The sequence below is a fragment of the Malania oleifera genome, chromosome 3 (assembly GCF_029873635.1).
Source record: "Malania oleifera isolate guangnan ecotype guangnan chromosome 3, ASM2987363v1, whole genome shotgun sequence".
Lineage (NCBI taxonomy): Eukaryota > Viridiplantae > Streptophyta > Magnoliopsida > Santalales > Ximeniaceae > Malania > Malania oleifera.
The window spans coordinates 30527214-30540839 of record NC_080419.1 but is presented as its reverse complement, the minus strand read 5'-3'; the positions used below and the strand labels follow the sequence as shown (position 1 = coordinate 30540839).

At 36.3% G+C, this 13626-nt stretch overlaps 1 protein-coding gene across 1 annotated transcript; it reads left to right on the top strand.

The window, feature by feature from the left end:
* Positions 1-10591: 10591 nt before the first annotated feature.
* Positions 10592-11026, top strand: LOC131151245 (1-aminocyclopropane-1-carboxylate oxidase homolog). Its single transcript, XM_058102498.1, has one exon. It carries the CDS (start codon positions 10592-10594, stop codon positions 11024-11026), a length of 435 nt encoding a protein of 144 aa, XP_057958481.1.
* The last annotated feature ends 2600 nt before the right edge of the window (positions 11027-13626 follow it).

Sequence of the window (13626 nt, the reverse complement as noted above, 5' to 3'; positions counted from 1 at the left end):
CAGTTCAAAATACCCCTGGTCAACCGAGCCATTTGAGTCCTAGTCGATCGAACCATTTCTGGTCGACCGAACCTCTCGAGTCTCCTTGATTTTTTTACCACAATTAAATATTTTAAATAGGGTTAAAATATTTGAAAGGTCATTAAACCTTCCTAATTATTCCCAATAAGTCCCCAACGGTTATATTTCAAGGGTTGTTTATAAATGCCCCCTCATTTGGGATAATTAGCATGGGATTAAAAATATTGATTAAGAGAAATTCTCTAAAAATCCCAAATCCTATAATACTCATATCCAATCCCCATTCACTCATGCTTATCTTCTTCGATCTCTTAAATCCTCTGTAAGTCGATTGAGTGTTTATAGTTAATAGGTTTGCTCTCCCATTCATACTTGATTGATTTATTTTCATTGAGAGCTAAACCTAAGTATTCTTAGGAGACTTTGTAAATAAGTCTATCCTAAGAAGACTTTGATAGATCTTCTAAGATTTGCACCGTCATTGCAACATCTTAAGAAGATTGTATTTGTTTTGGTTGCAAAACATTTTCAAAATACTTTCAAATATCTAGTGTGCTTTGTCTTGATAAATCTTTAAAGAGATATTTGTTTGTGTGAAAAATCTTTATTGCAATATTCATTGATTTATATCTATAGTTGAATACAAAGATTAAACTCTTTTTGCAAACCAAACTTATACATTGCTAGAGCTTCATATACATATATGCATTGAGAAAACTTGTTGATTGAAATATATGAAGTTTGGATAATATCTTTGTTTGAGCACTTAGATTGAACATCCTGTGATACAAAGATCATTTAGGTTTGCACTCTCACGCACTCATTACAACGATAGTAAATCTATTTGAGAGTTGACATCCTAGACCACATTGAGCTTACAAATTATTTCATATTTATGGTGTATATTATTGCGCGAATTTGGGTACACATCTGCTTTGCTTAAAAGCACAATCACTGTACCATTTGATTGTTATACACTTTGGTTGTATTTCTAGGCACGGGCCTGAAGAGGGAGACTAGCCCTGGAATAGTCTCGGATTGGCTTAGACCCGGTTAAGAAAGTTAGGTGCGTCGTCCTGTTAAGGTGTGTAGGTTGAGGTCAGTCCCGCTAATTGACCTGGTTAAGGTTGAGGTCAGCCCTGTGTTAATTTGACCTGGTTGTAAACGGTGCCGCTCCACCCTTAAGTAAGTTATTAGTGGAATCCTCCTGCTTACGAGCTAGAGGCGGGGACGTAGGCTCAGTTGGCCGAACCCCGATAACATATTATGTGTTTGTTTATATTTTCGCACTTTATATTTACCATATGTGTATGTTACTATGTGAATGATGCGTATGACTTAATTTTCACATTATATTTATCTACGCATTTGGAAATTGTATAGACAGGCCCTAGGTTGTGCATATACTGTTGTTGGATAGATTAACCTAGGAGAAAAAGTTTAAAATTCCAATTCACCCCCCCTCTTGGGAATACACCAATTCTAACAGACCCTATAGGGTTGTGCAATCTAAACAACAACTTCTTGTTGTACATTGGTCAACAAGTTGTCAATGCTAGTTAATAGTCATTCGTGTGATGTTGGCTCTAATATTGATTGTAACAGGAGTTAGGGAGTCATTGTGTGCCAGATTTAATACACGCAAGTAAGGGACTAGCTTGACATAAAAGTTTAAACCCATATGTATATATAAGTTACTTATCCTCAGCTATCCTTTTGTAGATTTCGAGGAATATGCATAAGATGTGCATTAATAATTGGTATACAATGAAAAGCCCATTACACTTTTTTGTAAGATTACTAGTATATTTTTGACCTATATATCTAAGAATATGAAAAATAGTCATGTTTGCACAACATGTAAAATCACTACTTTACCAATAAATATGTCATGTATGTGTGTTTTGCACCTGATTATAAGTGAATAATCTTAGCTAATAAATTTCAACAATTCTTAATGCTGCTTATATGTTTTTTAAAATCAAATTGATAATACAATCGTGGTAATTAAGCTTAAACTAAAATAAAATATCAAAGTTATTTATAAAAAAAAATATTTTTTTTGGAATTATAAAACATAGACATGAGTATGGGGATATTGCTAAAACACAATAGAATATACACAATAAATCCTAAAAATATATGGCATGATATGATAGGAATAAACCAGCAATAGACGTATATTGCTACATTTAAACATACTACATATAGAAAATATTAAATTTAATATCTAGATAATACTACATATAAAGATTCAATGAGTTAATAAATATGCATTTTCTTGTTTTTTTTATTTTATAAAAAAATCCAATATATGATTTTCTCCATTGAAAATGATACTAAATTTATTTTACTTTTTAAAAAACCCAGAGATCTATTGCACTTCTTTTGTAATTATGACTTTTTATGAATAGAATAAAATCAAATCATGTGATAGGATACTCATCTTTTTATTTATTTAAAAATGTAAATCCTTCATTTAACTAAAACTAATAAAATGTTTATAACTGCAAGATATCATGCCTTGACATTAAGATAGTAAAATATATACAAAATAATGTTTGATTTTGTACTAAGCAAAAGAATTGATAAAATATTTGTTGATTCTAGGAATTGAGGAGTATCGTCCCCAAAAAGGCAATGTTGGTTCTTCCACACATCAAAGTGTTGATGATCCTGTTCTCCCAAGAAGCAACCCAAGGTGGTGATTTAGGTTTTATTTTAAAACTTAAATCTAAAAGGCAAAATTAAAATCACACAAGAAAACTAGATAAAAAATGCACAAATATAAAAGGAGGTAGAGAGGAGAAATGTGCAAACTCTTATAGTGCTTTGGCTTCCTCAACCCTATGTCTACTCACTCAAGGTGCTAACCGCCTTAAGGTTCTACTAAATCAATCTTTTTTTAAGTAACTCCTTTCTTCACTTAGTGTCTTGGCCACCCAATATTAGGATTTTACAAATAAGAAATGGAAATCTCTCAAGGTGGATATACAAATGAATAATCTTTAGTTGAGCTCTTTAAGACTTGAAATCCTTTTATACTTCCTTCTTCTATTTCATATCATCAATCATGGGAAGGTTTTGCTTACCATGGCTTTCTCCATGTTATATGCACATATTGCCAATTTTTTTGAATGTGCTAGTTTAATCCCTTTAAGGATGTAAAGCAACTACGAATGCAAACCTTGGGTGCACATCTCTAAATTGGAAAATTTGTAAATTCTTTCAAATCCAATACTTATGGCACACCATCTATTGATGTAGTCCATGACAACCAGGTCTTTCCATTGATTTTGTGTTCTTTAGCTCCATCAAATTAACATTATTACAAGTTTTGTAAGGTGGTTAAGGAATTTCTATTTAAGATGCTCCTAATTGTCAAGTCAGACTCCAAGTTTGTGCTTAAGACAAATGCATTATGTCAGAAAGAATGAGCAAATTGTTTGATGAAAATATCACCATGAGTACCATTCCCACATGTTTCGATGAAATAGGTAATGTGTTGTCTTGGGTTGCCTTCCATGTCAAACTTGTTGAACTTCACAGGTTGATATTGATTTGGCATCCACATGTTATCGATGTGCTTTGTATATAGCTTTGAATATATAAGAGAGCTCCGAAAGGACCATCATATTGAGCTTAAATTATGTTTTTTATTATATTATATAGTTGTTAATAGATAACAAGGCAATCAAGGTGGAGTGGGACTCTTGATAAGTCTCTAGGAATTCCTTTTCCCTCCTTTGGTTTTAACATCAATTTCAAGATTAAAACTAGGAGAATATATAGGATCTTGGCTCAAATTCCCCCTTATTTTGCACTTTCATCTTGTTTAAGAGGGAGGCAGTATGAAGATCCTCATGTTTGACTATTTTGTGTGAACCAAAGTCTTTCTCTCCATTTCTGCAATCTCATCATTCAAATTGGCAATACCAATCACCAAAACTAGGATGGTGTCAGCGAGTAAAGGTTTATTCATTAGTGTGGCTAAGATCGATCTCCCATGGATGATTCGAAGTGCGTGTAATTTGAAGAATAATTTTTTATTATGAAATTTATTTTTAGAGAAAATATTTGAGTAAAAGCAATATATTTAAAAAAACTTCTCTTATTTTGATTTTACACAAGGTCAATTTTAAGGAAAAATATTTTCCATAACTCTCTGTTTTACTAGGAAAAAGGTTTTGAGAGTAAAATCAAATACTCTACCGAACTTCACTTTATAAATCACTGAGAGCATAATAGTTTTCAACTAGTACATCTTAGCTTTTGAGAAGCACTTCATGTACAAAAATCACTTTTTTAAAAACAAGCCATTCAGGGCTTGGGTCGTGAACCGTAGGTCAAGTGAGGGTACATCACTTGAAAGAGGGGAACTCTACCCTATAAGAAGTGATAAATGGTTCGATCGTGAATCGTACTAGGCTTGGGGTATCGCTTGGGTAGGAGAACTCTATCTTGTAAGGAGAGTGCTAGGTGTGGGGTATCGCCTGAAGAGGAGGGCTCTATCCTTTAAGAAGTGGTTGTAACAGTTTCTACTCCCCCTAGTTAAGTGAACAGGGTTAGTGGAATCCTTGAGAGTTTTGCCCAAGGCGAGAACGTAGGCAGGTGTAGCCGAACCTCATTAAATATCGGTGTCACTCTCTCCCTCTCTCATATCTCATTTACATTACCACACTTTAATTTCCGCACATGTATGTTGTATAAATTGCTTTGATTATCTTTACATACACGCCTCTATATTTTGATTGGGATATTGTAGGGTGAATCATTTAAATTATCCGTAAAAGTTTTTAAAATTTCAATTTATCCCGCCCTCTTGGGATTATACCATTCCCCTCACCAATAAATGGAGAAAAATACACAGAAAAATTTCCAAGACATTTTTTTAATGGTTTTTACCATTTTTTTTTAGTGCATCTTGCTCTTCAATGGCTTTTCTCTTACATGACTTAACATCTTTTCTTGATGTTTGGTTGCATAATTGTTTGTATTTGTGCATGCATGTATGTGCGCATACCCTTTGAGAAAATAATATTTTTTTGAGTATTTGGACCTCAATTATAGATTGAGGGACAGTAGATCTAGTAGAATCACTCATTTTACTTAGTGATTCTATTAGATGTTCTAATTTTCCACGCACACTTTTTACTTATTTGAATTTTTTTCTTTTGCATGTTATCTAATAGTCTAACACATTGTCTCTATGATCTCCCCACTTGTCAGTGTGCTCGCTCCTATAATTGATTTAGTTGGTTTCTTCTACTTGGCCAGCATGCTATCTCATTATTTTGTATGTTTTTAGAATTTCTATGTTGCATTGCATGTATACTCTCAATTCAGTCCACTTTTTTGGCTTATCTCTTGTGTATGTTTTCTTGTAAGTTGTATGCACGTTTGTGTTTGTCTTGCAAGTGTATGTGTCGTCCTCTTCACTTTAATTTTTTTACATTATGTTCATCATGACAATTCTTGATGAATTTTCGTCTAACCTTGAGGGCTATGTCTTTACTTAGTTTTGAGGATCTAGAGATGAGGGAGGTTTTATATTATGGAGGATCTAGAGATGATGGAAGTTTTACCTTAGGTAAGATATCCTAATATTTAAAGATAAGGTAAATAAGACACTAAAATTGAGAAAACATAATAAGGAATCAATCTTCTTAGGGGACTTTAGTTGTGTCCGTGCATGCTTTTAGGGATCTTGAGGTGAGGGTAGTCTTTGTCTTTCAATGAGCTATCCAATATTTCAACGTTAGGTCATTAAATAAATGAAAGAACTAAAAATCTTGATCAACTGAACTCAAAGTTAATATTAAGATAATTAGGCATTGTTCGTAGAACGGGTGTCTAAGAACCACTGGTACCATCCCTCATTTAATTGTACACTCAAACCTAACTTTGGTGATACAAACCTTAACCATTGGTTTCCTTAACCTTAGTTTTGACTTAGAAACCAACTAATCCACAATAATTATGTGACCTAACCACACCTAGGCAAATAAAAGGTTTGTGAAAACTCCTTAAACTTTATAGACCCCATTTCTTTGTCACCATTGTCTCCGTAGACATTACCTCTTACCACCTTAATTTACCTTATATTTGTCATTATTGGGATTGCCATCCCCTGCATCAAGGTTCTTTGAGATGCCTCGACAATAATTTATAACATTTGCTTTAAACGGTATAAATGAAGAGTTATAAAATCTAACATTTTTTGTAGTATGGATTTAACAAAGTGTCTAAAAGGTGTTTGACACCACGATATCATATGTGCATGTGCGCGCATATGTTTAAGTTGTTGAGATTGTAGTATGAGGGAGAGGGTTGGGAAAAAAATTTATGTCCAACATTATAAGTTTTCAAGAATTAGGATACATTTATAATATACTTTTAAGTCAATTACTTAATACGGATTTTTGAGAGAAAATAAGTCCATTATGTTAAGGAGGAAGGGGATGAATCCAGCTATATAAAGCACAATCACAATCACACACAGAACACACTAAACACAAAGGAAATTACATGGTTCGGCCAAACTCGACCTACATCCACAGGAGAGAGGGAGTCGCACTATATGATCAATAAAGAAAAATATAGTAGAGGAGGAGAAACACACTCTCACTTTACTCTAACTCAAACCACTCTGCCTCACGCACACAACACACACAACAATCTCTATTCTTCTTTGTTATATATTTTCTTTGGCACACACACTGCTTTACAAAGCATTGCACATATAAATATATAAGAGAGAGGAGCATTGAGATGGACAACATTGAAAACGGAATGCATGCTCGAGGCTACGCATGCTCGACAAGTTGTGCCTTCCCAAGTAATAATAAATGCACCCACATGGGTGGGTCAACAAATCACCCCCTCCAAACATATGGGGGCAACCAAGTGTCTACTAATGCTGCAACACTGTGACCTTGCCCTACACTCAAGGCATCCACACTCCCTCAAGAGAGTGCCTGCACCCCCTTGCAAAGGTGCATATGCAGGGATCATCTTCTGGATGGTTTCAGTAGATCTAGAAGACTCAGTGAATTTGAGCATTACTCCAATTTCTCTCTAGTCACTATCATTGTCAACATATCTACTGGGTTTTGACTGCCAAGTGTCTTCAGCACGACTAATATCCATTCATTGAGAAGAGATCAGATGAAGTGATAGCGGAGTCCAATGTGGTTGGTCTTTGAGTGGAATGTTGAATTCCTTGCCGAGTGTATAGCACTCTGACTACCACTATACAAAACACTCTTCACCTGCTTGAAACTCAATTTTGTCAACAAACCCTATAACTAAATCATCTCTTTCGTCACTTCTATCATGGCCATATACTCTACCTCTGTAGTGGATAAAGTAATGATTTTTTGAATCTGTGATACCCAACTAATGGCGATAGCACCTACTCTGAAAAAATATCTAGTAGTGCTTCTTCTGTGATCTATCTCGCCAGCAAAGTCTGCATCTACATATCCCTGCAATGTCAAATCACTTTTACCAAAGCATAAACATTTGTTAATTGTACCTCGAAGATACCGTAAAATCCATTTTATCGCTTCCCAATGAATTTTTCCTGGATTCGACATGAATCTGCTGACGGTTCCCACTGCATGATTGAGATTTGATCTTGTGCAAACCATGGCGTACATCAAGATTCCTAAGTGAAGCATATGACATTTTTTCCATTTCTTTCTGCTCTTCCTCTGACTCTAGAGACTAAGTCTTTAACAACTTGAAATGACCGACTAATGGTGTGCTAACTTCCTTAGCATCACTCATGTTGAACCTTCTGAGAATCCGCCTGATGTACTTGGCTTGAGACAACTGCAAGGTTCCCTCCTTTCTGTCTCTAGTGATTCTCATCCCAAGCATCTGTTTTTTTAGACCCAAGTCTTTCATTTCAAATTTAGTGGACAACGGCCTTTTCAATTTTCTGATCTTGTCAATGTCTGATCCTACAATTAGCATATCATCAACATAAAGTAAAAGAATTATGTAACTTGATTTATACCATTTGAAATAGCAGTAATGATCAGCGTTGCATTTGTGGTAGTCATTCTTTTGCATGAAGCCATCAAATTTCTTATATCATTGTCTTGGAGCCTGTTTCAAACCATACAAACTCTTATTCAACCTGCAAACAAGTTTTTCTTTGCCCTTCTCTACAAAACCTTCAGGTTGGTGTATGTATATTTCCTTCTCTAGATCACCATTGAGAAAAGCAGTTTTTACATCTAACTGTTTGAGGTGTAGATTCTCTACTGCAACAATGCTCAAAATTGTCTGAATGGTTGTGTGTTTCACAATTTGTGAGAATTTCTTAGTCAATACCTTCTATTTGTTGGAAACCTTTTACCACGAGTTTTTCTTTGTATCTTCTCGAACCATCATGCTCTTCTTTTATGCAGTACACCCATTTGTTTTGAAGAGCTTCTTTTCTTTTGGGTAATCTAGCTAGCTCCCAAGTCCTATTGTCAGTGAGGGATTTCATCTCATCTTTCATGGCAAGTTCTCACTTGCTAGCCTCATTCACCTAACATGCTGCATCATAGCACTCTGGTTCACCTGCATTAGTTACTAACAAATAATCAAAATATGTCCTATTTGGTACATGCAGTCGGGAAAACCTCCTCAGTGTCAGAGTAGGAGTCGGAATTGGAGTCTGTGGTGCTTCAGAGCACTCCTCTATGATAGATTCACCTGTCTGGTAATTATCAATAGTCTGTTGTGGCCTGTTGCTGTTAGTGAAATCATCCAACTCTACAATATCAGGGTTATATAGTGCGGGATTACTTGATGATGCCGCATCTTTGTACATAACCTTTTCATTGAAAACAACATCTCGACTTCTAATTATTTTCTTGTTTTGATCATTCCAGATGCGGTAACCAAACTTATCTTCACCATATCCAAGAAATGTACATTTTTGAGATTTTGGATCAAGCTTGCTCCTAACCTGATCACTTATATGTACATAAGCAACGCAACCGAAAACTTTTAAATGTGAAAGTTTAACCTCCCTTTTGCTCCATACCTCCTCCGGTAACTGGAATTGCAATGGTACTGATGGACTTCAGTTGATAAGATAAGTACTTGTGTTGATAGCTTCTGCCCAAAATTGCTTTGGTAAACCTACTTGTAATCGCATACTTCTAGCTCTCTCAGTCAAGGTTCTATTCATTCGTTCTACTATGTCGTTGTGTTGGGGTGTACCTGGCATGGTTCTTTCAAGTCTGATCCCATGCTTGTAACACAACCTTTTTAATTCTCTATCTTCATATTCACCACCATTGTCTGATATCAGCTTTTTGATTTTTAAGCCTGTTTTATTTTCCACCATGGCCTTCCATTTCCTAAAAACATCATACACTTCATATTTATGTCTTAAGAAATAAACTCATACCTTCCTGGAATGGTCGTCATAAAAAGGTGACGAAATAGGATTTCTCGCCAATGGATGAAACTGGGCTCGGTCCCCAAACATCAGTGTGCACCAGCTCTAAATTTTCTTTCTTTGGAGTTCTGCCGAATGTCTGAAAGTTGATTCTTTTCTATTTTCCAAGGATGCAGCTCTCACATTGGTCAATATTAACTGACTGGAGACCTGGTATCTTTCCCTTTGAGTTCATGATTTTCAAACCTTTCTCACTCATGTGACCAAGTTTCTGGTGCCATAGGTTTGAATCTTCATTCCCTGCAGCAACTGAAATTGACATGCAAGCATCTATAGTCATATAAAGAGTACCAGTTTTCATACTGCGCAAGCATGTCATTGCGCCTTTGGAAATTTTCCAACTATCGCCACAAAAGGTTGTAGTGTAGCCTTCACTTGCAAGCTTTCCAACAGATAGTAATTTTTTCTTGAGATCAGGGATATATCTGACATCAGTCAAACTCCAGGTGATACCTGTCAAATTTATTTTTGCTTCTCCTTTTCCTTCAATTTCACAAGGTTTGTCATCACCAAGATAAACATTGCCAAGATTACAGGGTACATACCTGTTAAGCATTTCTTTGTTGCCTGTTGCGTGAAACGAGGCTCCAGAGTCTAATACCTAAGACTCTCACTTTCTTTTCAAAGAGCATAATAGTGCATCTCCTTCTTCTGAAGAAGAAGCGACATTTGCTTCAGCCTTATTTTCAGGCTCCTTCTTCTGGGATCAACATTGATTTTTGTAGTGGCTAATCTTGCCACAATTCCAACACTCAATCTGCTTTTTGTTCTGAGTGTTGCTGGAATTTCCTAGAGCTCTTGATTTGAACCGTTTGCTTCTCGATCTTCCATGGTTTTGATTTCTGTTTTGATTTCTGCCCCTGGTCTGTTTCTTACCTTGTGTGACCAAGGCACGCCCATGAAGGTTAACAGTTGGCTTTTTTAGGGTGTCAGTATCTTGTAGTGAAGCCATCACTTCTTCTAAATTTAAGGTTTCCTTCCCAACAAGCAATGCTGTGACAAGACTATCATAAGAAGGTGGTAGAGATGCCAGGAGACGGTGATGAACCAACTGCACCTTCACTAAACCTTCACCTTTTCTTTCGGACGTAAAATAGAGAAGCAATGGAAATCTTAAGCATGAGGCAATCCTTCCATGAACTCGCCATGGACTATGATCGAACCGCAAAGCTAAAAGCCTTTGAAAAAACTAAAGCTGGTGTCAAAGGACTGGCAGATGCCGGTTTGAAGCATATCCCAAAGATATTCATGCAACCACTGGAAGAACTCGCTGAGGAGCTGAACTATCCGCGCTCCAATCTTTGGGTGCCGGTCATTGACGTCGCCGGAATCGATAGTGCCGACCGACGCAAGGAGATTGTCGAGGAAGTAAAGGTTGCAGTAGAGAAGTGGGGCTTCTTCCAGGTGGTGAACCATGAAATCCCCTTGAAGGTAATGGATGGGATGATTCATGGGCTGCGCTTGTTCAATGAGGGAGATTTTTTGCTGGCGGGCTTGGAGAGAAGAACAAACTTGATTGTTTCAAGACACGAAAGGTAGCAGATGCCTCATTCTAAGGAAGAAGAAAAAAGTAGCAGATGATGAATTAAATAAGCATGCATGCATGGATATGTGTGCATGCAATTGATAGAACTTTGTGGGTGACTAGGAATGTGTGTAAATCAATCAAGGCAAGTGGAAGGTGAGGGGGTGTATGTGTTCATCGATGCATATTGTGTGCCGATAATATTGGAGTTCTAGCTACCAAATTATCTGCAGATATCTTCAATCACTGAATCACTGTATGTTTCATTACAAATAAGTTGCCTGCTAGGTAGTGTCAGGAGGTAGACAAGCTATTTCAAAATTATCAAATCCGTAGAGTTGGGTCTAGTCGCCTGCAAGGGCAATATTTGGTTAGGATTGTACAAGTCCTTGCAAGTTTCTCATTTGTATGGATCTAAATTCTAGCGCACATCTTAAAATTAGAGGGTTCTAGATCTTACATGAAAGGATCATCCCTTCGACGATTCTTTCTCTATATTCACACCTTTGGATCAAAGAGTCTTATACTATACAGTTGTGATCTTGGGTCCACTGTGTGCCAAGAAAATCCTAGTTATATAAGAATGGTTTTATGTTTTTAATATTGTGATCAAGGCACCTTTTGTAGTGTGAAGGCAATATCCTATTAATCAAAGCAAACATCTCATTAGAGTTGGAGTACTAAGATTGATATATTATGAATCCGAGCCACCATACGGTTAATAACTACCATATGCATAGATTCAATACAGAAGTCATGTGAGTCGCATACATAGTTAGGTATGGACTAGTCAAATGAGGTGTTAGAGGTCAAAGAAGGAGCCTACCGCAATCACTCATTGAGCATGCACTAAGCACCATGAATGATGAGATGAATTCCATGAAAGCAAATGATGTTTGGGATCTCGTCAAATTACCCGAATGTGTGAAGCCTATTGGTTGCAAATGGATATTAAAGACCAAGAGGGATTCAAGGGGTAATATTGAAAGATATAAGGCACGTCTAGTTGCTAAGGGATTCACTCAGAAGGAAGACATTGATTATAAAGAGACCTTCTCTCTAGTTTCATCGAAAGACTCTTTCAGGATTATAGTGGCATTGGTGGCTCATTTGGACTTAGAGCTTCATCAGATGGATGTAAAGACAATGTTTCTTAATGGTGACATTGATGAAACGAATTATATGAAGCAGCTTGAAAATTTTATTTATGAAAATTCCAATCGAACAAGCTCCATGTCAATGGTATCACAAGTTTCATGAAGTAATCATCTCGTATGATTTTAAGATAAATTTGGCTGATGATTGTGCAAGGTTAGTGGGAGTAAGGTTATATTCCTGGTTTTGTATGTTGATGACATATTGCTGGCGAGTTGTGATACATGTTTATTGCACAAAACCAAGAGATTTTTGACCAAAAATTTTGAGATGAAAGATCTTGGGGATGCCTCTTTTGTATTAGGAATTTAGATACATCGAGATCGCTCTCAAGGTATACTTGAGTTGTCACAAAAGAGTTATATCAAAAGGGTACTTTGCTAGATTTGACATGAAAGATTGTCACCCAAGAGATACACCCACAACTAAGGGAGAAAGGTTCAGTCTCAGTCATTGCCCCAAGACTGAGGTTGAAAAGAAGGAAATGCACAAGATTCCTTTTGCATCAGCTGTAGGGAGTCATATGTATGCTCAGGTATGTACGCAATTGGGTTTGGCGTACATAGTTGGAATTTTAAGCAGATATTTGAGTGACCCAGGATTGGATCATTGGAAGGTAGCCAAGACGATTATGAGGTATCTTCAAAGAACAAAAGACTACATGCTCACCTATAGGAAATTAGATCAACTTGAGATTATTGGGTATTCTGATTTTGATTTTGATGGATGGCAAGAAAACAAGAGATCCACTTTAGGCAATATCTATCTGTTGGATGGTTGTGCTATTTCTTGGAAAAGTGTTAAGAAAACTCTCATAACTCCTTCAACCATGGTAGTAAAATTTATAGCATGCTACGAGGCATCTAATCAAAGAATTTGGTAGCAAAATTTTGTCATGAGACTGCATATCTGCGCCGTTGTATTCAAACAACAACTGGGGTTCCACCTAGTCAAAGTATATTGACATCAAGTTTCTGGTGGTTAAGGAAAGGGTTCAGAGTCATCAAGTGTCGATATAACATATTAGGACAATCTCCATGGTTGCAGATCTACTCACCAAGGGTTTATTGCCCAAGGTGTTTCATGAGTACACTACTCGTATGGGTGTCGTCATGTTTGACGATGTTACGGTTTAGTGGGAGTTTGTATTTTTATTTTTATTTTTGGTTTTATGTTCCTACTTGTAAACACTTGTTTCAGATTATTTTCTGCAAAAATAAAGTAATAAAGGAATGTATTTTTTATGTATTTGTGATTTTGAATGCTATCTTCCGTTTGGAAGAGTTAAGTACTAAGAAACTAAGGCTGATCTCATAAGGAATAAGGTAGGATCAGTTGGGATATGCATGTTAAGGTTAAAGAACATGTGTCTTACCATGCTACACATCCATACTTGATTCATGCCATTGAGCGTTTAGTGTGGTGACTACTAATGGGTTTAGTTATGAATATGAGTGTA